Below are 26,700 nucleotides of genomic sequence, written 5' to 3' on the forward strand. Positions count from 1 at the left end.
ACCACAAATGCTTCAAGTAGTGTGCAAAGGGCAGCAGAGAGAAAGACAGTGTGCACCTTATCCAGGCTATCTGCAGAGTATGTAGAGGAACCTTGGAGGGAGAGATAGTCAATATAGAAAATGGAACTAGTGCGTCTTGACCTATATTCCTTGTAAACAGTAAGTATGGGCAGTACACTGAATGAACAAGCCAGAATCCAGTTCATAAAATGTGCAGCTCTTATGGTAGTTCACAAACTGTGAATTACGAATTCACAAAATGCGCAGCACAATGTATAAACTGCGCAAATTTACAGATTGTGCCTAACAGAATCATAACTCAGTGGTTTGTAATCCGATTCTTCTGCACTACTGCAAGGACTTTCTATGATGATTATATCAGCTACATACTGATTTTCAGCTCATTGCTCTAAGCGGTTTGCCTGGTAGGCATGAAAACTAATAGTTTTTTTATTCATAAAAATCAATCGTGTAATTTTTATTTATTTTTATTTTTGCATAATTGTGACACAGGTTTAGTTTTGTGTTGTATTTCCATGGTCTTTATCTCGATTCCTTTCAAACCATAAAAAGGCACTCCTACGATGGCTACTCCATCTACATATGAATTTTCAACTCATTCCTCCAAAAAACAACTCATTCCTCCAAGGGATTTACCCTGTGGGCGTGACAGGCTAAATTTCAGCCTGGTCCAAGCACGAATTCATGTTTTATGGCGGATTTTGCAAAGTGTGCGAAATGAAGAAGAAAAAAATGAAGAAAGTAAAACAAAATTTTGTTCATTCGTATCTCAGAAATGGCTGAGCGATTTTCTTCAAATTTGGTGTGTAGACTCCTCTAACTGGCCAGCACGCTGGTAGCAAATTAGGTTCCTATCAGATTAGGGATCACAGAGCTACATAGGTGTGAAAATTGCATTTTCTTTCTTCCTGTTAATATACTTATGGTGTGGCGTATATTGACAGGAAGACAGAAAATGTGATTTTCACACCTCTGTAGCTCTGTGCTGCCTTTATGAAACAAGACGATTTTTGCTGTGGACACCCCCCACCCAACAATGTCAGTACTCCACTTACCACATTTGAGCGAAATCACTTCAAGCAATATGCAACTTCAAAAATTAGCTTACTTTTTCTTATTTTTCTTCCTCTTTTCGCACACTTACAAAACTGCCATAAAACGTGAACGCCATGTCTGATTGTGCCTTGAAATCTGGCATACAGAAGCAGGGTACAAAGGTGTATCTTGGTACCAAGTTTGGCTGAAATACAATTATCAGTGAAGGAGTTATTAGCAATTATTCACGAAAAATAACACCAATATGTTGTCACGCCTACACAAGGCCGGAGGAGGTAGTCTGGTTGGTCAGGCCTGAGCCAGACCAATAATCTGGAGCTGGACCAACTAGCTGACCAGCTTGAACTATATTAATGTCATGCAATCTCTGGACGGTCATATCTACACGTACATTATACAGATGTTATTGAAAATGCATGGCACAAGCAGTTACCTATAGTTTCTCAGCCTAACTAAAGTACAAAACTACACGTACAGTACTTCTAATTACCTTACAGTACAGCATAACATTCACATCGCTTTGTACAGAAATGATTGTGGGTTCTACGTATCACGTGTGCTGACAGTTGACGTTTATCACGTGTACAGCAGGTGTCTAAACCAGCACACTTATATCACAATTCAGTCTTCATAAAATATGATATCTTGGCTTGTCACCCTTGGCTTCTTTTACTAGGCGAAGGGCTGGCAGTGACAAACTGTGCCTCATTCCACGGCAGGAAGCTGTACACCCATACATTACATGGCGACCATCTGGATGAGACTTTTAGTAGAAATCACTCCTCTTCAACTACTCACTTGTCCTGTTGAGATACTGAACAAAGTCTCATCCCACATCGCGCCATTTTCGAATAGTGATTGGTTTCATGATTGTCCACCAGTATATTTACATGATGACCCGTTCACTTCATTCCAGACAAACCAATATAGTATACTGCATTTTTGCAACTGTGTAGTCTTTTTATTGTAGCTGTGTGAATTCACTTTATACAGCTAGCTGCCTAGTCGTAGCTAAATAGCAAAATAATTATAGGCTATTCTATAAAGGGGGCCATGCTACATGGGTTCCCTGTGAAAATTAAATTCAGTTTGGGGAAAAGTTGTAAGTTGCTATAGCTAGCTAGTTGTGCTTTAAAATAAATTTTAAGGAATTTTCAAGCCTTTATATTGCAAAAATTCTGCAGCTTCTGGGGGTTGCACCCCCAGACCCCCTTGAATTTCTTGCTACCTATATCTAACTGTATTGAGCCATATTGAAAGTTTCATGCTGTGTCCTCTGTATGTCAGGTCTACAATTACCTATCTATCTTATCTACATAGTATAGAAAATCAGCAACAGATAGGCTTGAGCATATTTAGTTAGCTAGCTACCAGTGAAATATCACTAAAATTGTATATGTGAGTGTCCAATTTTCAAAAATTTCCTTTGGGGGCATGCCCCCAACCCCCCCTTGAATGCTTGTGCTTTGCACTTCACAGAGTGTGCTTCACACACTGTGCAGCAACTCCTCTCTCATTTGCAGTACCACGTATAGTAGCAATTTCAACATATACAATGGTCTGACCAACTCAATTTTCCCTCCTCTGGCCCTGCTACAAGGTAAACCACTTATGGGAAGAAGATGAATATCGGTGGGTGAATAGGTTAACTATTGAACCTCAAACCTTTTGTGGTTAGAAAGAAATCAAAGATAAACACCACGAAGATACAACGAAAAAACCAACAGTATGAAACAATTATTCATTGAGATTTAATCAAGATTTGGCATGCAAATTTAATGTTTCTAAAGCTACAGTATGAAAGATATTGTCACAGTGGTTAATTCAGATGGATCTCAGACTTCAAAACCTGATAAATATTGGCCAGAATAAGAAAGCAATGCTACATGTTAGGAATCGTTACTGTTTGTTTCAAAGGTTTTATTGAATGCCCATCTAACCTGCAATCATGAGTGTCAATGTGGTCTAACTATGAATATACAAATGCTACAAAAATACAAATTGGCACAACGGACTGTCCCTTTTATTATGGAAGCTTGAGTGGTCATGTAAGTGTGGTATACTAACAGCCCATTTATACTAGCCATCTAGTTCGAACTAACTCGAATCAGAGCAATTTCCAAGTCAGTGTAAACGCGTACCATATCGAACTGAACCGTGTCAAACCGCTCTGAAATGGACCTGCTAAGGATGTGGGTCTGGTTCGAACTAGTTCACTCTACTCACCCAGTATGAACAGTTTCGAACCTGCAGTTCGATTTGGCTCTACTAAGCGGGATAAAGATACGGAGAACTACAGCTAAAATGGCGACTGTAAAGATGAAATGAAGCAACAGTGAAGTATTTAGGGGACGATACAGAAGGACAGCCTCAAGAACAACAAAAGGACGCATAAACAAATAGGTACGCGTGCGAATGAACAATTAACTAACTCCATAGAATTGTGCGGTTGTCGCCAACACTGAAAACTTTATCGTGCCTACTAACCTTACGATAACAGAGCACACAAATCCTTTAACTCCATCAACAATCTCTACTTCGATGAAAATTACGATTGTGGGTTTAAGTTGTTTGGTGATTGGAGCGGGTTTGGCCTTCGTAGTATAAACGATGCTAAAAAATCGATCTGGATCGAACAGAAGCAATCTCATCCAGAACGACCTGTAGTGTAACAGGCTGTAAAGACTCTGCTCCCTAGTAATACAGTATTTGCTGATACGTTGCTGATTGTCTTGCTTCAATGAACATTCCAGGACTCATGCAGCTATCTGCCATGGAAGTGGAAGAAACCAGACGAATAGGCAAATAAATGAGAATTCACATTGATCATGTTATAGGACCCCATACTTTGGAACACCATATCCATTCACTATCTCGGTGAAGACATTCCATTATTTGACTGCAAAGTGCATGCTTTTCAAATATTTGTGCCTCTGTTGTGCCATTTGAATGAAGTATACAGACAATTTAATATCAATTTGTTGTATTGTAATGTGGTTGATTAAACAAACAACAATGATAATGCAACAATTAAACAAATAAGCAACTAATGCTTTTTTTCCTTATATTAAGGGATTCTGCTATATATCAAGCTTTCTGCAGTTCAGTCAGTACCATTTAGAATTTCCTTTGGGATGGATTTTAAAGCTCAAGCAATTGATATGGGTCTATAGTTTGAAGTATCGCATGCTATCACACTGTAGTTCCCGCCTCAATCAGCAATGCAACATGGGCACCAGTTTCACCCTGGCCTGCTTGCAAAGCCTATGGTTGCTCATTTCAGTCATTGCTGGGAATGATGAACCTATGCGGACACAATTTTGTTACATCTAAGTCATTCTTGTGCTTAAATCTTTGATCCAACCACACTAATTGTCTCTGTACCTCTAAGCTTTTCCTGGTTTTAAACTGTGCCATAGTATTAAACTAGTCTTAAGAACAAGATATGACACAAGAACACAGTGTTTCACCCGTTTTCACTGGTGGGTGGGACTCCAAGTCATGTGCAAGATGAAAGGCTCTCCTTTGCTGGGAAAACGGATCAATTCCAAGTTATGAACAAGATTCTCTCTATAGATCCTTCTCCAAGCCTTCAGCATACTTAGATGCCATGATTCTACATGTCTTTCAAATGTACTGATTCAATTGATTCACCTGTGTTTGAATCAAAATGGCGGATGCGTGGATTATGTAACCTGGATCACGCGCTAAAACAACTCTATAGGAAAGTCCACTGAAACTTGTTGGAAAGATTTGGGGTCGCTCTGAAGGAATTTTGGGGCTTGGTTATGCTTATCCTGTTTTGAAAACAGAGGTTGTTTTTTGGGTGAGTGATTGTGTAGAGCAAGAAAACCAAAACTCCATTATCCCTAATTCTGTCGTGGCTACAGGGTAAACTGAGCATGGGAATAAATTGAAAATCAGTGTATACATAGGCTGATCATCATAGCAGTGCCTTGAAAAGCAACAGAGTTACAGTTATAAAACAAAAATCAAACAAGTGTAAAATTGCGGGATAGAGATACTCTAATAGTGCAGTCACCACAAGGTAAAAGGTGCACAAGAATGTAAAAAAAACACCTTGAACCAGGAACCTTAATACATGACACCCAAATCCTTAACCACTGCTATTTTAGTTGATCACCTCATTTAATTTCTGCTTTGTATATGAAAATTTTAGTTTAAATTTCTACTTGTAAATAAATGCTTACAATTTGAACATTTTATGTACATTCTATTAGAAGTCCTCAAAAAATGTGTATTCTTTTGGAGTAGTACAATAATATTACCAAATATTGAAGTAAAGCATGCAATATAGATCTACCAAAGGAAGTTCTAGAACATTCTGTATACGTTTTATTAGAAGTCCTCAAAAGATGTGCACTCTATTAGAGTATTACAATAATATTACCAAATATTGAAGTAAAGCATGCAAATACAATACATTTATAAGTCTGTCTTCAATAATCATCATTGTGTCTGTATGAAAAAGAAGAAATGTGAGTAAAACAAACCCCAAAGTCTGTCGTAGACTGGTTTTGGGGTCTAATAAAGTACAAAAAGAAGTAAAACCCTTACAAAACAGTCAAGCTGTGAAAAACGTTAATGCCTGGCAGGGGCGGATCCAGGGTGGGGGCTTTGGGGGCTCAAGCCTCCTCTTCATATTTAGGCTTTACTTGATCAATATGCTGAACATTATAATGAAATTTTGTCTTAGCATAATTATATGATCACTAATAATACAAATACTCATAAAACCACTTTATAAACATCTTTCCAAGGTATTATTAGTGGATTTATGCTAAAGTTTATGCAACAAGGACCTGGATCAGCATTGTAGGTGTACAAGAACTAGATACTCTAATAGAGCAGTCAGCTAACTACTCTAATAGAACATTCACTGGAAACATGTAGTTGGTTCTGTTATGCCAAATCTGCCTGCACCTATACATACAATGAAGTGCATTGGTCTGTTTAAAGGGCTTCATTCATCTACTTGTGTAGTTAATATGTATGGCAATACTTAATTCAGGTACACAATTTCCATTGAAAATGCTCTCAGATTCAATCTTGTATTGTTCAAATTTCAAAATTTTCCACTTTCAACATTCTTATTCTAACATGCACCTATTCAGTGTTGTGCAATTGTGAGAGGGGTGCATCATGTACTTGGTTGTCTGTACCTACCCAAACTTTTCCATTAGCAAAATGCTTCAGAGAGCCATACCTATAATCTAAAGGCAGTATATAAAATATCTACAGGTATGAATTTTATGTGGAAATGTCTCCAAATTGCAGTATTTTAGCATCTATTTTTCAAATTTTTCCTGGGGGGGGCATGCCCCCAGAGCCCCCTAGTTCCAGCATGCTTCACATGCTGGGAAGTGTGCTTCGCACACCTCTACCCAAGAGATTAGTACCTTGAGTTAGCCCCCCCTTTTATAAATCCTAGATCTGCCCCTGCCTGGGTGAAAAAAGTTGTGAAATCAAAGGTGGTGGCCAAGAAATGGCTGCAATGATGTAAATCTTAATAATGGCTGTGTGCATTCTAAAATTTATTAATAGCCATTTCTTGGCTGCTGTGTGCATTCTTACCATCACTGCAGCCATTTCTTGGCCACCACCTTTGATTTCACAACCGTTTTACCCACTAAGGCCACATCATATTTTCACAGTTTGGCTGTATATAAGCAAGTACACGAAAAAAATTGGAATTTTCAACTAGAGTAGGGACCATAGCACATTCATAAAAAGGACCGAAACAAATTGGAGTAGCCCTTGATATTAAATCACCGTAAAACAACAAGAAGTGTTATATCCCTACTGTGCATTTCCGTTACGGTATCTTGAGAGCACAGTAGGGTATAACACTTCTTATATTGTTTTACTGTGATTTGTGACCCAGTCTGGCAAAACTGGGCTTATTGCCTATTTAAAAGTATTGAGAAACGCCGGTTTTAAGTATCTAGTGTGTCGTAGCTCACCAATGGTTGAAGCTATGTGTACCAAATTTTCATACGTTTTACACCAATTCCTTACCTTCCACAGCATCCACTGTGCAAGTAGCCAACAACTAAGTTTCCCACCATTTTGGATAGTTTTTAAACTGAGGTTGACTGTATCAGGCGAGCTGCAAAATGGGTGGGAGGCAGGGGGCCTGGAAGACGGGCAAGATGGTGTTCAAAAATTGAAAAGGAAGGCGTAGGTATGAATTAGGCCAAGTTTTGGGCCATTGAGGTATCAACATTGGCTAAAATGAAATTCACAGTAGAGGTACTTATTCAACACCACAGAGCTGTACAGCCACATACAGTCATCCTCAGGCTGACCAGAACTCCATTAAGGCCCCACACCGCACATATGGATCGCCACTGGGCTTGGGAAAAGCAGCCAGCAAAACCAGACCACTCAAGTCTAGCTGATTTTGATTGTGGAATTAGATAGTTTATTCGTGTAGCTTTGTGTCCTGGGTGAAAAATTGAATCTGCTGACATGGGCAATAAGATCGTTTTTCTCAGACTGGGTCACATTTAATATCATGGACTACTCCAACTTGTTTCAGTACTTTTTATGATGTGCTGTGGTCCCTACTCTGGTTGAAAATTCCAAATTTTTTCATGTACTTGCTTGTTAACTTTTTTCTGTAAATAATTTTATTATGAATGGTGAACCCACGCATACCGCATGTGAAATGGTGCCGCACACCCCAGCTATATCAATTATTGTCTTAAAATTGAAGTATCCATTACGCTTCATTGTCAGGTATGTTCAACCTGTTACCAGAGTGGATTATAACGGTCGGCCATCGGACATTTACTGACCAATTAGCTCGAAGACTGCCCAATTACCTAATGAGCCAGTCAGGGATGGTGACTGATTTCCACTAAAAAAGATCGATATACTCTAATAGAACAGTCAGCAACTCTAATAGAGCAGTCGCACAGCTATTAAAAAGGTGTACCTAAAAGGTTCAAAAAAGCAGGAAAGAAAAGTTGCCTGTCTTGGGGAATCGAACCTGCACCTTTCAATGAAGCAAAATCTGCACCATTCTACCACATACTTACACACTGTTTCAGTGACTTCTAAAGGAGTTTTAAATGTCCTGCAGTTAAAACCATACTGATATAGATACATGTCAAAATATCACATCAAATAATTTCATATCAAATCATCATAATGTTACTAATACAGATTTATTATGTATGTGATTTAACAATTTAACAATGCATGGCTGCTGAAGGAGTTTTGGGTATCAAAATACCCACATCCAAGCTTGGAAAATCTAAATATTTTTCTGGGGGTATGCCTCAACTTGGCACGCTTACGTATGTTGCTAAGCATTGCCATACAATGTCAGATCATGTCAGATCAACTTTGACTAGGCTTGAGTCTATTATGCTCCAAAATTTGCTTATTATGCTTTTTGGCATTTCCCCAATTTTCTGCCTATTATGCTTGTTTTTATGCTTTTCAGAAAAGCATTATGTTTATATTTTGTGTTTTTTCTTTGTACAGGAACGTTCTTCATGTGATACAATGTAAATGGAGAAGCATCATGTGCTCCAGAGTTCATAGGAATATTAGAGCAGGGGGTCTGGGGGCATGTCTATAGTCCCTCAGAAGCTATACACATTTTATTGTCTATATCTTTGCAGTAATGAAATATTTTGCATTGTTTCTGATTGATCTTCTGAGTTGTAGCAGTTGGTATTCAAAGGACAGCAACTGCATGCTTAGTATATTATGTAACTTGCATTTGCAGCACCATGCCAAAAACATATTAGCCTACTGGGGATAAACACTTAAATGGTTCTCATTCTCACTGTTGCATGTAATGACTGTTCTATTAGACTGTTTGACTGTTCTATTAGAGAACGTCGATCTTTTTGAAATACTTCCAGTCTCACTCCAGACCTGCAGAGACTTCACTATTTTCAATGTCCAGACATTCACTAGCTATCTGACTCAACACTAACCTTAAAAATATCATAGATAATTAACTATGAAAATATTATCATCAGAGCGTCTTTCAATCGAGCTTCCAATATAAATTATAATCATCATGTCACATTTTATTCAAATCACACAATAATACATTTTATATAATACCAAATTCAATGATTGAAGCTCAGCTAAACTGCTTTGTCATACCTTAGTGCTAGTTGGCACGTGGCTGCATGTGTCCTATAAAACTGAAACCCACAATGAAAAGCATTCATTTAGTCTAGAGGTGTAAACTTGTAGTAGTGCATTATTCTACTCGTAGTCAGGAATCATTTCACCATCTAAAACAGGTTTTCCCTTGACGTTGTGACTATTATAGCAGAAGTCATAAATATCATGGCAGAAATTCACCCATTATGCCCCTAATTATGCTCCATTATGCCAGCATTATGCTTTATGCTTTTTATCCCCTATTATGCCAAAAATTATGCCGGCATAATCAACGCATGCCTAACTTTGAGTTTGATCTGTCAGATCAACGAAGACTAGTTATAATCCTCTCTGCCTGTTGAACAGCATTTCGAATCAAGAACTGTTCGGAAAGCACCTCTACAATCCATACATACCAAAAGAAAGATATAATTCCGAGCGCCCCAATTATATTAATTATCGTCTGAAAAGTGAAGTATCCATTACGCTTCACTGTCGGTTATGTTCAACCCATTACACAGCTGTATGAATCAAGAACTGTTTGAAAAGCACCTCTGCAATCATGATAGCCACTAAGAAAAATACGGATGATTTCCATTTCGAAGGGAAGCCACCACATGCTACCACCAAATCGACATCTTTCGTTGTCAGCAAAGAGGAATGGTACACAAAGGAGGAGACTGGTAAGTCCATGAAGAATGCATTGTACGTACTGTGGTAGGCACCTTTCGGGCCGAAGCAACGTCTAACAGTGAAAAATCAAGCCCGTAGCCTTAGCCGCTATTGAGTTACACTTGTCTGAAGGCATCAGTCAGTCAGGCAGTCACTAGAAACTTCCGTTGAATAAAAAAACTTTTAAAATTCCATAGCAACTTGTTGAAAGTGTTTTGGGTCGAGTTTTACCTAACTAATAGTGCCTCATGGTCGTCTGGGAAAATTGAGGCTGATTTTTAGGTGATGTTATTTTGGGCGCCACGTCTACTCCTTTGTGGTCCCTACTATACAGTTACTATTGTACTGTATGATATATCACTTGTACTATGATTCACTAATATATGCACCCTCCAGACTGCAGTTAAAGTGTGTAATAACAAATCCTTTACAGTTGTGGTATTAAGACACACGATAGTGTGTCGTGCGGCCCAAGAAGCCGGCGCGCCACACCGTGAGTATATTGACAGGAAGAAAGAAAACGTCATTTTCACACATTTGTATCTCGGTGATACCTCATCCGATTGGAACCAAATTTGATGCAGAGTTGCCCGCCAGCTAGGGGAGTCTACATTCCATATTTGAAGGAAATCAAACAAGCCATTTCCGAGATACGAGTGGCCAAAGTTTCGTTTTTTTTCTTCGTTTTTTTTTTCTTCTTCTTCGTCTTTTCGCACACTTGCAAAAATTGCTATAAAACGCAACTGCGTACTCCGATCGCCTTGAAATTGGGCACACAGAAGGGGAGTACAAAGGCGAATCCTAGCATCAAATTTGGTGCAAATCCGGTGAATGATTCAGGAGTTATGACCGATTATTCGCGAAAAACAAGATCGATTTGTTGTCACGCCTACAGGGTAAACCGCTTCATGGAATGAGTTGAAAATTGCTATGTAGATGGAGTAACCATCGTAGGAGTGCCTTTTGGTGGTTTGAAAGGAATCGAGATAAAGACCACGGAGATATGACACAAAACCCAACCTGTGTCACAATTACGCGATCGATTTTTAGGAATAAAAAAGTATTAGTTTTCACGCCTACTAGGCAAACCGCTTAGAGCAATGAGCTGAAAATCGGTGTATAGCTGGAATAATCTTCATTGAAAGTCCTTGCAGTAGTATAGAAGAATTGGATTACAAACCACTGAGTTATGATTCGAAAGCCAACTCCGTGTAGCAAATGCGAGATCGAGATACTCTAATAGAACAGTCACCCTAATAGAGCATTCAGCTAATTTATTTACTCCATTATAGAATTCTGTTACCATATTCTGTAGGGAGTTCAGCTGCAAACAGTTAATCTTATAGACAGTTCAGCAAGAAGCAAGTCACCCTATAGAGAGTTCAGCTACAAATATATCGCTGTAGTGATTCATAACATTGCAAGTCACACTGAAGAGAGTTCAGCTATAAACAAGTCATGCACCCTGTAGAGAGTTCGGCTACACTCTCTAGAGAATTCAGCTACAAACAAGTCACTGTGGAGAGAGTTCAGCTACAAAGAAACTATCCTGTAAAGAGTTCATCTATACAAACAAGTTACCCTATAGAGATCACCTGCAAACAAGTAACCCTGAAGAGAGTTCAGCTACAGACAAGTCACTTTATAGTTTATACAGTATTCAGCTACAAGTAAGTCACTCTGTAGAGAATTCAGCTACAAATAAGTCACTCTGTAGAGAATTCAGCTACCACCAAGTCACTCTGTAAAGAATTTTGCTACAAACAAGTCACCGTGTAGAGAGTTCAGCAACCAAAATACTACTCTGTAAAGAGTTCAGCTATACAAACAAGTTACTCGTACAGAGATCAGCTAGAAACAAGAGAGAGTTCAGCTAGAAGAAGTCACCCTGTAGAGAACTCAGCTGCAAAGAAACCCTGTAGAGAGATCAACTACAAACAAATCACCCTGCAGAGCATTCAGCTATAAACAAATCACCCTGTAGAAAGTTCAGGTACAAACAAATCACCCTATATACAGTTCAGCTACAAAAAAAAATCACTCTGTAGAGCGTTAAGCTACAAAGAAGTTATGCTACAGTGAGATCAGTTTGAAACAAGAGGTTTCAGCTACAAACAAATAACCTGTAGAGAGTTCAACTATGAACAGATCATCCTGTAGATAGTTCAGCTAGATACAAGTCACCCTATAGAGAGATCAGCTAGAGGAAGTCACCTTGTAGAGAGATCAGGTAGAAAAAGTTGCCTTGTAGAAAGTTCAGTAACAAAAGAAACCATCCTGTAGAGGGTTCAGCTACAAACAAATCACCCTGTAGAGAGTTCAGCTGCAAACAAATCGCCCTGTAGAGAGTTCAGCTACAAACGAATCAACCTGTAAAGAGATCAGCTCGAGGAAGTCACCTTGTAGAGGAATCAGCTAGAAACAAGTCACCTTGTAGAGAGTTCAGGTACAAAGAAACCACCATGTAGACAGTTCAGCTGCAAACATATCGCCTGTAGAGAGTTCACACAGCTAGAAACAAATCACCCTGTAGAGAGATCAGCTAGAAGAGGTCACCTTGTAGAGAGTTCAGCTACAAAGAAACCATCATGTAGAGAGTTCAGCTGCAAACAAATCACACTGTAGAGAGTTCAGCTAGAAGAAGTCACCTTGTAGAGAGTTCAGCTACAAAGAAACCATCATGTAGACTCTGAGAGTTAAGCTGCAAACAAATTACTCTGTAGAGAGTTCAGCTAGAAGAAATCACCTTGCAGAGAGTTCAGCTACAAAGAAACCATCGTGTAGAGAGTTCAGCTACAACGAAATCACCATGTAGAGAGTTTAGCTGCAAACAAATATCCTGTAGAGAGTTCAGCTAGAAACAAATCACCCTGTAGAGAGATCAGCTAGAAGAGGTCACCTTGTAGAGAGTTCAGCTACAAAGAAACCGCCATGTAGAGAGTTCAGCCTCAAACAAATCACCGTGTAGAGAATTCAACTACAAACAAATTGCCCTGTAGAGGGATCAGCTAGAAGAAGTTACCTTGTAGAGAGTTCAGCTACAAAGAAACCGCCATGTAGAGAGTTCAGCCTCAAACAAATCACCATGTAGAGAATTCAACTACAAACAAATCGCCCTGTAGAAGGATCAGCTAGAAGAGGTCGCCTTATAGAGAGTTCAGCTACAAAGAAACCATCATGTAGAGAGTTCAGCTACACGAAAGAAATCACCTTGTAGAGAGTTCAGCTAGAAGAAGTCACCTTGTAAAGAGTTCAGCTACAAAGAAACCACTATGTAGAGAGTTTAACTGCAACAAATCACCAGTAGAGAGTTCAGCTAGAAACACATCACCCTGGAGAGAGATCACCTAGAAGAGGTCATCTTATAGTGAGTTCAGCTACAAAGAAACCGCCACATAAAGAGGTCAGCTGCAAATAAATCACTTGTTGAGAGTTCAGCTACAAACAAATCCCCCTGTAGAGGGATCAGCTAGAAGAAGTCACCTTGTAGAGAGTTCAGCTACAAAGAAACCATCATATAGAGTTCAGCTACAAAGAAATCACCCTGTAGAGAGTTCAGCTAGAAGAGGTCACCTTGTAGAGAGTTCAGCTACAAAGAAACCATCATGTAAAGAGTTCAGCTGCAAACAAATCACCCTGTAGAGAGTTCAGCTACAAAAAGATCACCCTGTAGAGAGTTCAGCTAGAAGAAGTCACCTTGTAGAGAGTTCAGCTACAAAGAAACCATCATATAGAGAGTTCATCTACAAAGAAAGTACCCTGTAGAAAGATCAGCTAGAAGAAGTCACCTTGTAGAGTGTTCAGTTACAAAGAAACCATCATGTAGAGAGTTCAGCTGCAAACAAATCACCCTGTAGAGAGTTCAGCTACAAAAAGATCATCCTGTAGAGAGTTCAGCTAGAAGAAGTCACCTTGTAGAGAGTTTAGCTGCAAACAAATCACCTGTAGAGAGTTCATCTAGAAACAAATCACCCTGTAGAGAGATCAGCTAGAAGAGGTCACCTTATAGATAGTTCAGCTACATTTCAAGTCACCCAGTAGAGAGATCAGCTGCAAAATAATATCCTATGGGGAATAAGGGCATGTAATAAATATATGTATATAATTTGTATAATTACTAATAAAATCAAAAATAATTGAAGTATTAAAAATCTTCTTTAAGTTCTTTTCTTCTTCCTGTGGTAAAGAAAAAACACATGGGTTAAAAAACCCCAAAGCCAGCCATTGGCCGGCTTTGCAGTATACAAATACAAAAAGAAGTGATATCTAATCAAAAACAGCCAAGCTGTAAAAAAAGGTGCGGCCTCCAAAAAGGCCATGGTGAAAGAAGATGTGAAATCCAAGGTGGCGGCCAAGAAATGGCTGTGATGGTAGGTTAATGGTAAAAATTTTAATAACGACAATTCAGATGAATTTTGTGCCAAGACCTACAGCTTGGCTGTTTTTATTTTTTATTTTTATTTATAAGGCTTTTCAGCATGGGTACAACTACATACAGATACAGTGGTTACACATTCATGAAAACAATATTAGTCCATGCTGAGGGTCCACTAGCAACCTGTGCTAGTGGCCTGAGTATGTTACAAAAATTAATTACTTAACTACAGTAAGTTACTTATTTATTTAATTATAAATTAATTAGTATGTAACTACAAGAGATCAAAGTTCATGATATTTTTGATTAGATAACTATTACATCACCAACTGATATTATAGAAAGGTATTGATCATTACCTGGAGATGAAGGAAAAGGTGGCTCTGAACTTACAACATGAATTATTATATCATGTCTCAGTAACTCAGTTCCTTCAGTACTAACTGTTACTTGTAACTCATAATCATCCAGTGGAATAGGATCAGATGTTGCTGATGATAGATAACAAGCTTCTATAGTATCAGGTAGATACAAATCATAGTAATCGTGAAATGCTACGTGAGTAGTATCTCCGTTTCCAAAGTAAAAGTATGGATTATCAGATGGATAGAGATGGAATGTGATGTCATCAATGTAATCATAATCAACATGTCTTAGTTGGAACTTATTAGTAATGATGAAAAACAATTGCTTAAATACTCCAGCCACATTAGGTGAAATAAATATTTCATATAGTGTGGAGTCCATCCAGTAGTCAACTCCATCTGGTACTGTAGAATAAACATAACATCACAAAATGCAGATCAATATATTTTACAAAACCAATCTAAATTGCACAACAGGCACAATCAAAGTAACACCACCAGTGTGTAGCTATACTACCATACTATTGGTTTTAATCCTCAGCATTACTCAAGTTACTTGAGGCTAGTTTTAAAATCTTCCTTTCTAGGTGATGTGGTGATTTCTGGCCTTAGTAAGGACCTGGCTTGAAGAAAATACACTAGTGGATGGCCTGGCCAAACATTTTCTATGTTGATTCTGCTGCATTTCAGCCACTAAGGAGCCAGTGCGACCCTGTAACCTCAGGTCTGGACATAGTCCCCTTCATTTTGAAGTCTGTCTCTAACCCTCTTCCCACCCCACAACTCTCCTTCCCTTTCTGAGCACTAGCAATATACTTTGCTCATCCAACTCATCAGATTTTCTATCTCATCTGGCAGGAAACTGAACAAGCAGTTATATACATGTGCTGGGAACACTCTAAAGGTAATAAATTGCTGGGGTAAATTTCATATGTATGCTTACTGCCCTTGACAAGTTATAATGGCTTGAATTCTTTAAAATTGTTTATCTTGAAAACTACTGATGTGCAATTTGCTTCCAAAAACCAGTATAGCTATTTGTAAAAATATTATTAAAAATCTTACTTGCAACAAACCCTAAACTTTTTGACCCACTGATAGTCAAAATACAAATGTGGATATACAGATTTAAATTAGATTGCTGAATTAGATAGTCTGACTGAACCTATACCTTTCAATAAAGTGTAATTTGCACCATTCTAACACATGTTCATACACTGTTGTAATGGCTTCTAAAGGATTCTTAAATGTTCTGCAGTATATGATCATAATTGCTATAGATTGTGAACATACATGTCACAAAATGTTACATTGGATAATATCATTTCAACTAATCATAATGTTATTGTTATAGATTTATTATATCTAGTCCAAAACAGCCGAGCTGTAAAAAGAGTGCGGCCCTCAAAAAGGCTATGGTGAAAAAAGATGTGAAATCCAAGGTGGCAGCCAAGAAATGGCTGTAATGGTAGGTTAATGGTAAAAATTTTAATAACGACAATTCAGGTGAATTTTTGTGCTGCTTGGTCTTGGCACGAAATTCACCAGAATTGTCATTATAAAAATTCTTACCATTAACCTACGCATCACAGCCATTTCTTGGCCGCCACCTTGGATTTCACATCTTTTTTCACCATAGCCTTTTTGGGGGCCGCACTCTTTTTTTACAGCTTGGCTGTTTTGGATTAGATTTCATTTCTTTTTGTATTTGTATACCCATAGGCCGGCTTTGGGACTTTTTTAACCTATCTTTTTTTCTTTACCACAGGAAGAAGAAAAAAGTTTTAAAGCAGATTTTTAATACTTTAACTAGTTTTGATTTATCAGTAAATATACTTATTACATGCAAATTATTACCTACAGGATAGCTTGTTTGCAGCTGATTTCTCTACTAGGTGACTTGAAATGTAGCTGAACTCTCTACAGGATTCTTTCTACAGGGTGGTTTTTTTCTACCTGAACTCTCTACAGGGATATCTGTTTGTAGTTGAACTTTTACAGGATAATTTGTTTGTAACAAAGTTATAAAGCAAAAACCAAACAAGTGTAAAATCACAGAATCAAGATACTCTAATAGAGCAGTCACCACGGGGTAAAAAAGGTGTGCAAAAAATGTCAAAAAAATAACTCACCAGAGTTTGAACCAGGGACCTCCATACCTAACACCTGCATCCTTAATACTGAACCACTGCTACCTTGGCTGATAACCTCACTTAATTTCTGCTTTATAAAAGAAATTTCTAGTTGAAATCTGCTTATAATCAAACGTTTGTAATTTCATAGATCTACCAATAGAAGTACTAGCTAGATTGTTCTAGAACATTCTATGTATCATGAACCACGGTAGTGGTTCATAATAGACAAAATCCTAATAGAACACTCAACTAAACACTACCTTAGAAACCTTTTTCAACCTCAAAAAAAGCCTTAGACATTAATTTGGAAAAAGTTTAGGTCTATTAGCAAGGATGAAGTCAAAAGGACTTGATAAAAGTATTTTTGCAAAGAACTGAAATCTGCCATTTTGTTCATCTTCTTATTCTTATTACTAGGCCCGGGATAAATACAACCAAGTACAATCACCAAAGGGACAACCTACTAATGGGGCATGTACAAATAGTGCATGGCCAACACAGTGTGTGCAGGTAGAAAAGATGCACAGTAATACAATTCTAGAGGAATTGACCTGCACTAAAAGGCTTCAGGTGGAGAGCTATGCATCATCAAACTTACCAGCTGGAAACTGCACCTTCTTCGCACAATGGCCTGTCAAGTGAGGCTTTCTCCCATCCCATACACAAGTGAAGGTAGCCTAGTTACGCGAGGCTAAAGAAACAAGACTATCAAAGTGTTTTAACCAACTAACCTCCAGCGATTAGTAGCAACATTCAATCATGTTGTTTAATAAGCAGGCATAGCAACCACTCGTCTTCCAATTGAAATAGTCGCTGTCGCCCACTTTCAAACACAAATGAACAGTAGTTCGCTTGTCTAGTTGGCGTCACGTGCTAACTGTTTTGATCTACGTTAAACAGAATCGTCATCATCTCCACGAAAACACCCGTCCATCGGAAACAATTTCAGTAAACCGGCTGTGGGTGTGCGCCTGGTTTACTGAAATTGTTTCGTAAAAGTGTGTGTGTACCTATCTACCTTTGTTTGTCCGTACGCACCCACGTGAGCAAAATTGTTAAATAATGGTAAAAGCAACTTTTACGTAAGAAGTAAAAGTGAAATGAATTCTGTATTAAGCTTCTGCACAAGTGAATATTGCTCTGAGGTGGTTACTTTTCGGCGGACTGAAATACAGGTGTGGTGACTTTCCTCAGACTTTGTAAAGTACCTTCCCTTTGGGGTTTTCAGGCGTTTAACAACTGAAAAACAATGGTGCAGGCCTCGTACACTACCAGGAATAGCCTGTCGCTTCGAGTTGAAAAGGGGCGTATCCCTTACGTACGCGAATGAAAATGAAGAGTAGCTTTGAGGTTTTGTCAAGAGAATTTGTGGGGAAAAACACCATAGTCAAACAGTTTAGAAGATACTTCTGTGCGTAATATGTTGGTAAAAGCGGTTTGTTTAACAAGCACTACCTTAGCAGTGCATAGCAACGTAATTGAACGAATTACAAAAATTTCATGAGTTACAAAAATACAAGAATTAGCTATTATTATTGCACAACCCAAAACTACCCTATTGTAAAATAGTAATACATAGTTGGTTAATTCATAGTAGCATATACTATCTAATCCAAAACAGCCAGCTGTAAAAAGTGTGCGGCCCTCAAAAAGGCTATGGTGAAAAAAGATGTGAAATCCAAGGTGGCGGCCAAGAAATGGCTGTGATGGTAGGTTAATGGTAAAAATTTTAATAACAACAATTCAGGTGAATTTTGGTGCCGCTTGGTCAATTGGCACAAAATTCTCCTAAATTGCCGTTATTAAAATTTTTACCATTAACCTACCATTTCTTGGCCGCCACCTTGGATTTCACATCTTTTTTCACCATAGTCTTTTTGAGGGCCGCACACGTTTTTTACAGCTGGCTGTTTTGGATTAGATTTCACTTCTTTTTGTATTTGTATACCCCAATAGGCCAGCTTTGGGACTTTTTTAACCTGTCTTTTTTTCTTTTCCACAGGAAGAAGAAAAGAGGAAGCAGATGTACTTTAAATATTTCTGATTTTATCAGTAAATGTACAAATTATATATATATAATACATATATTTATTACAGAACTCTCCATGGTGGTTTCTTTGTAACTGAACACTCTACAAAGTGACTTCCTCTTGCTGCTCTCTCTACAGGGTGCATTGTTTGTAGCTGAACAATCTACAAGTAACTTCTTCTAGCTGATCTCTCTACAGGGTGATTTGTTTTTAGCTGAATTCTGTGCAGGTGATTTGTTTGCAGCTGAGCTCTTTACAGAATGGTTTCTTTGTAGCTGAACTCTCTACAAGGTAACTTCTTCTAACTGATCTTTCTACAGGGCAATTTGTTTGTGGCTGAATTTTCTACAGGGTGATTTCTTTGCAGCTCAACTCTTTACATGGTGGTTTCTTTGTAACTGAACTCTCTACAAGATAATTTCTTCTAGCTGATCTCTCTACAGGGAGATTTGTTTGTAGCTGAACTCTCTACAGGTGATTTGTTTGCAGCTGAACTCTCTACATGATGGTTTGTTTGTAGCTGAACTCTCCACAAGGTAACTTCTTCTAGCTGATCTTTCTACAGGGTGATTTGTTTGTAGCTGAACTCTCTACAAGGAAACTTCTTCTACCTGATCTCTCTAAAGGGAGATTTGTTTGTAGCTGAACTCTCTACAGGTGATTTGTTTGCAGCTGAACTCTCTACATGATGGTTTCTTTGTAGCTGAACTCTCCACAAGGTAACTTCTTCTAGCTGATCTTTCTACAGGGTGATTTGTTTGTAGCTGAACTCTCTACAAGGAAACTTCTTCTACCTGATCTCTCTAAAGGGAGATTTGTTTGTAGCTGAACTCTCTACAGGTGATTTGTTTGCAGCTGAACTCTCTACATGATAGTTTCTTTGTAGCTGAACTCTCTACAAGGTAACTTCTTCTAGTTGATCTCTCTACAGGATGACTTGTTTCTAGCTGAACTCTAGACAGGATGATCTGTTCATAGCTGAATTCTCTACATGGTAGTTTCTTTGTAGCTAAACTCTTTACAAGGTGACTTCTTCTAGCTGATCTCTCTATAGGGTGATTTGTTTGTAGCTGAACTATCTGCAGGGTGATTTGAACTCTCTACAAGGTGATGTTTTCTAGTTGATCTCTCTACTTAGTCTGGATGACTTGTTTCTAGCTGAACTCTGTACAGTGTGATCTGTTAAGTTTCTACCTGATCTCATATTTGTAGCTGAATTCTCTACAGGGTGACTTGCTTGTAGCTGAATTGTCTATAAGATTAACTGTATGTAGCTGAACTCCCTACAGAATAACTTGCAATGTAATATAATTCTATAATGGAGTAAGTTATAAACGTAGCTGAATGCTTTATTAGGGTGACTGTTCTATTAGAGTATCTCGATCTCGCATATGCTACACGTAGTTGGCTTTGGAATCATAACTCAGTGGTTTGTAATCCGATTCTTCTGACTTGTTTCTAGCTGATCTCTCTACAGGATGACTTGTTTCTAGCTGATCTCTCTACAGGATGACTTGTTTCTAGCTGATCTCTCTACACGGTGACTTGATTCTAGCTGAACTCTCTATAGGGTTTTCTGTTTGCAATTGCACTCTCTACAGGATGGTTTCTTTGTAACTGATCTCTCTACAGGGTGACTTGTTTCTAGCTAATCTCTCTACAGGGTGACTTGTTTCTAGCTGATCTCTGGATGACTTGTTCCTAGCTGATCTCTCTACACGATGACTTGTTTCTAGCTGAACTCTCTGTAGAGTTATCTGTTTGTAATTGAACTCTCTACAGGATGGTTTCTTTGTAGCTGCTCTCTCTACAGGGTGACTTGTTTCTAGCTGATCTCTCTACAGGGTGAACTTGTTTCTGGCTGAACTCTCTACAGATGATGTGTTTGCAGCTGAACTCTCTACATGGTGGTTTCTTTGTAGCTGAATTCTCTACAAGGTGATTTCTTCTAGCTGATCTCTCTACAGGGTGATCTGTAGCTGAACTTTCTACAGGGTCATTTGTTTGCAGCTGAACTCTTTATATGATGGTTTCTTTGTATGTACAAGGTAACTTCTTCTAGCTGATCTCTCTATAGGGTGACTTGTTTGTAGCTGAACTATCTGCAGGGTGATTTGTTTGTAGTTGAACTCTCTACAAGGTGATCCTTCTAGCTGATCTCTCTACAGGATGACTTTTTCTAGCTGAACTCTCTACAAGGTGATCTGTTCATAGCTGAACTCTCTACATGATGGTTTCTTTGTAACTAAACTCTCTATAAGGTGATGTCTTGTAGCTGATCTCTCTACTGGATGACTAATTGTTTCTAGCTGATCTCAATATAGAGTTAAAACTTTCTCTATAGAGCTATAACATGTTTGTATAGCTGAACTCTTTACAGAGTGGTTTTTTGATTGGTTGCTGAACTCTCCAGCTACACGGTGACTTGTTTGTACTACAGAATGACTTGTTTGTAGCTGAACTCTCTACAGAGTGAGTTACTTGTAGCTGAACATTGCTTAAAGTGATTTGTTTGTAGCTGATCTAGATGAACTCTCTACTGGGTAGGTTTTTTGGAAGCTGAACCCTTTACGCAGTGATTTGTTTGTAGCTGAATTCTCTACAGAGTGACTTGTTGTAGCTGAACTCTCTACAAGGTGACTTGTTTATCACTGAATTCTCTTCAGTGTGACTTATAATGTTCTGAATCTCTACAGCAACATATTTGTAGCTGAATTCTCTACAGGGTGACTTGCTTGTAGCTGAATTGTCTATAAGATTAACTGTATGTAGCTGAACTCCCTACAGAATAACTTGCAATGTAATATAATTCTATAATGGAGTAAGTTATAAACGTAGCTGAATGCTTTATTAGGGTGACTGTTCTATTAGAGTATCTCGATCTCGCATATGCTACACGTAGTTGGCTTTGGAATCATAACTCAGTGGTTTGTAATCCGATTCTTGTGTACTACTGCACGGACTTTCTATGATAATTATTCCAGCCACACACCGATTTTCAGCTCACTACTCTAAGCGGTTTGCCTGGTAGGCGTGAAAACTATTAGTTTTTTATTCATAAAAATCGATCGAGTAATTGTGACACAGGTTGGGTTTTGTGTTATATCTCGATGGCCTTTAACTGGATTCCTTTCAAACCACAAAAAGGCACTCCTACGATAGTTATTCCATCTACATAGCAATTTGCAGCTCATTCCTTCAAGCGGTTTACCCTGTGGGCGTGACAGACCTTCGACCTTATTTTACGCAAATAATCGGTCATAACTCCGTGAATGTTCATCGGATTCCTACCAAACTTGGTACTGAGATTCGCCTTAATGAGCCCTTTACGTGTGCCAAATTTCAGCCCGATTGGAGCATGCATTCGTGTTTTATTTCGGATTTTGCAAAGTGCGCGAAAAAAGAAGTAGAAGAAAAAAACGAAGAAAAAACCCCCAAACTTTGGCCACTCGTATCTCGGAAATGGCTGGAGCGATTTTCTTCACATTTGGAATGTAGACTCCCCTACCTAGCCGGCACCTCTGTAGCAACGTTGGTTTCAATCGGATAAGGAATCACGGAGCTACAAAGGTGTGAAAATCGCGTTTACTTTCTTCCTGTAAATATACTCACGGTGTGGCGCGCCGGCTTCTTGGGCCGCACGACACACTACCGTGTGTCTTGATCTATGGTTAATTCCAGATGAGTTAGCTAGCTGCATGGCGCCTGGTTTTTGGAAGTAGCACAAAGTCAACTTGTTTTCTCACAGGGTTACAGCAAAACGTGAGTACTTTTGGGGGATAAAAACTACATAACTTTCCTTTCTTATATCATTACCTTTGCCTTAATTGTGATCACATAGCTGCACAAATCAGAAGCCATACTATTGCTGACCACAACATGCTATACACTGCCTATAGTTGGATATGTCAAGCTGTATAGTACAAAGTACATTCAATAGTATGGAAACATAACACACTGGTGTTTGCTAACTCTGATAAAATTAGCTGACTACTTAATAGCTACTGTACATGATGACTAACTTGATACACATGTTTAGTCTGTGTAATATCAAGCACCACCAGCACCTCTTATGATAAGTTAGCTATCCATAAATGGATTTATAAAAAGTAAACAAACTAGTGTAAATAATTTTCAAAAATTAAAACATGGGAATAGAGATTGCTGAAAAAAGTAAAGAAACAAGAGTAAACAAGCCAGCATGTTAAACACACAGAGATCTCTATTTGGACTCAAATAAACATTTATACAGAAGCATTCTCAGTGCTTATACTGACTATTTTCAGTATCTATCTGCCCCTATTTATATAAAACTACTCATTTTCCTTAGTCTCTAGCTATACCATATCCAATGAGTCCAAATAGAGATCTCTGTATGTTTAACATGCTGGTTTGTTTGATCCTTGTTTCTTTACTTTTTCTATTCCCATGTTTTAATTTTTGAAAATTATTTTTACACTAGCGCTCTATTAGAAGTCCTCAAAAAAATGTGCACTCTATTGGAGTATTACGATATTTTCAAATATCATGCAATGAAATACATTTATAAGTCTGTCTTCAATAATCACCATTGTATCTACATAGAAAAGAAGAAATGTGAGTAATAACAAACCTCAAAGTCAGCCATAGGCTGGTTTTGGGGCCTTACAAAGTACAAAATGAAGTGAAATCCACACAAAAACAACCAAGCTGTAAAAAAATGGTGTGGCCTTAAAAGGCCTGGGTGAAAACAGTTGTGAAATCAAAGGTGGCGGCCAAGAAATGGCTGCAATGATGTTAATGCTAATAAATTTTAACAATGCACACAGCCATTATTAAATCTTTTTATCATTAACATCATAAATGGCTGCCACCTTTGATTTCACAACTTTTTTCACCCAGGCTTTTTAAGGCCACACCATTTTTGTGTGAATACTATTTATCTATTAAGATTTTGCAATAACTCTTCTATTAGAGCATCTTGATTTTCCATGCAAAACGTGATAAGTTTAAGGATAAGTTGCAGTTGTTCAATTTTTAACAAAGTAAATCATGCACCTTTTATGCTAGAGAATACGATTTCCAGCCTGTTGCCACAAGTTAGTATTACAGTAGCACTTATTATGATGATGATTGGTGTAAGTAGGTCTAGTAGTGTACTACCCTCTGATCTGTACCAAAAAGGCCATAGTATCAGTCTTGATTTGCTGGATGGAAAACTAGGAAAGTTGCAGTAGTATTGTTGCACCCTCTACAACCTATGGTATTGTACTACAGAGTGTATTTGATTACTTTTGCAATGCTATAAAAGAGCGTACTTTTTTCCGAGGATTTCTAATAGAACTCACATAGAATGTTTTAGATTTTCCATTGGTAGATCTATGAAATTATGAACTTTTTACTAGAATTGTTATCTTAGTAGAACGACTAAGCAACAAATTTTGATTAAATTGTTCATTTCGTGATAAAAGTATCAAATTTTCTGTGGAAGTTTAGCAAGGTATACTAAATCATTTGAGATACTGTGCCACATCAAAATCATTGCCTTAGGCATATTTGGAAGCTGTTAAACTAGGTTAGCCCATTTCTAGCTGGTCACAAAACCATACAAACATTCTGCCTAAAATGCTGCCTTCGAAAATCATCTTAGGGACATCTTGCTCGACGAAAATCACCTTTACGGAATAATATTAGTCCATCTAACATCAAATACAGCATTAATAACAAGAAACATTAATAGATGGCTGGATATAGATTTTTTTTAATCGCCAAAACTCAAATATTAGTCTGCCTCACTGCCTGACCACATTTGCAAGCCAAGAGATCAAACGAAGCAGCACATGACCACCACTTTACGCCACAATAACAAACTCACCAGTGGGATGTCCCTTTTGGGGTTCTGATGAGTGTAGGCCCTCTGCGCCTTGTCTTTTCTTTTATCCTGCTTGTCTTCTTCTTCATCCAATGAAACCATATCAGGGAGTTAATTTTCTGTATCAGCACTTTCTTTCAGCAGCATATTTAGACACCACAGAATCATTTCAGAGCTCAGTGTATTTCAGAAGTGCTTCAGTTCCAGTGACGTCACATACTAACATATATGCAACTTGGCAATTGGGATCCCATTCGCGATAGATTTGTGGCCACGCCCATCAATTAACGATCTAGGTGGACTGGGGTATGGAGGCCACACCTATTAACAATCTGGCTATTTAGGCCAGGCACACTTGATTAATTGTTTCTCACCCCCCCCCCCCCCCCCCCCCCGCATCCCTTTTTACCCCACCGTCTCTAATTCATTATTGCTGTTATCAATCACATGCACACATATTTTGATGCTAAGAAGGCTAGCTATCATTTTACAGTACAGCAAATGTCACTTGCACCTCAGACAAAAATGGCGGTAAAACGTAAGTACTAGTTCTTAAAAGGCTTTAGCTAACCTTTATAGCAACAGACAGCTTGATTTGGAGTATTTTCTATAATAATGAATAATGAACTACCGCCCGCATAAAAATCCGATTTTTGTGGATGAGAAAAAAGTAATCACAGGCCAGACAAACTTTATTGTCTCTCATCCTCGTCCGCATCCCTTTTTACCCCACCGCATTATTGCTGTTATCAATCACGTGCACACATATTTTGATGCTAAGAAGTAAATGAAAAAACATCTCAGTTGAGAGGGCTGGCTATCACTTTACAGCACAGCAAATGTCACTTGCACTTCAGAAACAGTGGTAAAATGTAAGTTCTTAAAAGGCTTTAGCTAACCTTTATAGTAGGCATTCCAGCCTGATTTTTAAATTTTGGAAAAATGGGCTTTTTATATGCTCAATAGATAGAGTATTGATTGCCGATCTCAGAAATATATAGTTCAATGGGTTGGAATTAGCTACTTTGGCATGCACATGCAGTGCTTAAAAACTGAAAAAAGGTACATTTTTTCTCTGGGGCTCCCCATACATTTTAAAGGAAAAAATGGTACAATTGAATCAGGAAGCCATCTAGCAATCTGGACTATCTTGAAACTGCAGTTGCTTCTAGCTGCATGTTTGTACATGTAATGAGAGTACCTTTAGGTCTTATTGGATCTCAGCGATCTTTGTATGCTTTGTGGTGAGCAAATATATTTCACCTACTGCACACTTCTCAAAACAATGGTGTATACCCATAGGCAAGTGGCTATCTCAAGTAAGTAAAAACATCAGGTAAACAACTTATAAAGGTAAACAACTTATAAAGGTAAACAACTAAAGTGGAGGTGCCACAATGATGCAACAATATCTAAGGTGGAGTTGTGGTTCAATTATGGCATTGTTATGCTGACTTTGAAGTGGTTTATACTTTTGAGCTGATGTCACAGCCATCAGAAAACTGCTCTAGAGCTGAAAATTGCTAACCCGAGTGAAGTAACTACACACTTTAAAGTAAGCACCAGTGACTACTTTCTACCAACAGTACGTTTTTTAAAGTATTCTACATAGATTACAAGGCTTGAAAAGATTACAAAACAACACAAAACTTACTTATATGTAATGCGCATGATAAAACTAAGATTTTCATGATCAGTATGTGGACAAACCCCACAGCAATTTTCATCCTCATTGGAGCTCGGATGACAGAGCAATCCCAAGTTAAACGCGAGTTGTTATTTTGTGTCAGGGTTCTATTGGAGAATATACAGAGAATTTTTTTATTAAAAAATCTCAGATACTGGAATGTCTATTTATAGTAATAGACAGCTTGATTTGGAATAAGGTAAGTGCGGATAGCTAATTCTGGACAGTGGCTAATTCCTGACACTTAGATTGTTCTCAATAATTTGGTATGTTAATGCAGTGTCCTGTGGCCTATCTACAAACCAAAATTGAAGTGAATCCATTATTCAACTGCAAAGTTTGACACAAATTTGT

The 26,700-nt window shown here is 38.2% G+C and overlaps 1 protein-coding gene across 1 annotated transcript in view; it reads right to left on the minus strand.

Annotated features, from left to right (window-relative positions):
* Positions 1–26,700, minus strand: part of LOC136262033 (adhesion G-protein coupled receptor V1-like) — a 180,945-nt gene that overhangs the window by 56,513 nt on the left and 97,732 nt on the right. Inside the window, exon 15 of the mRNA XM_066056162.1 lies at positions 14,638–15,048. Coding sequence (XP_065912234.1) covers positions 14,638–15,048 — 411 coding nt within the window. The remainder of the gene's footprint in view (positions 1–14,637; positions 15,049–26,700) is intronic.

This window comes from Dysidea avara, chromosome 7, assembly GCF_963678975.1.
Source record: "Dysidea avara chromosome 7, odDysAvar1.4, whole genome shotgun sequence".
Classification (NCBI taxonomy): domain Eukaryota; kingdom Metazoa; phylum Porifera; class Demospongiae; order Dictyoceratida; family Dysideidae; genus Dysidea; species Dysidea avara.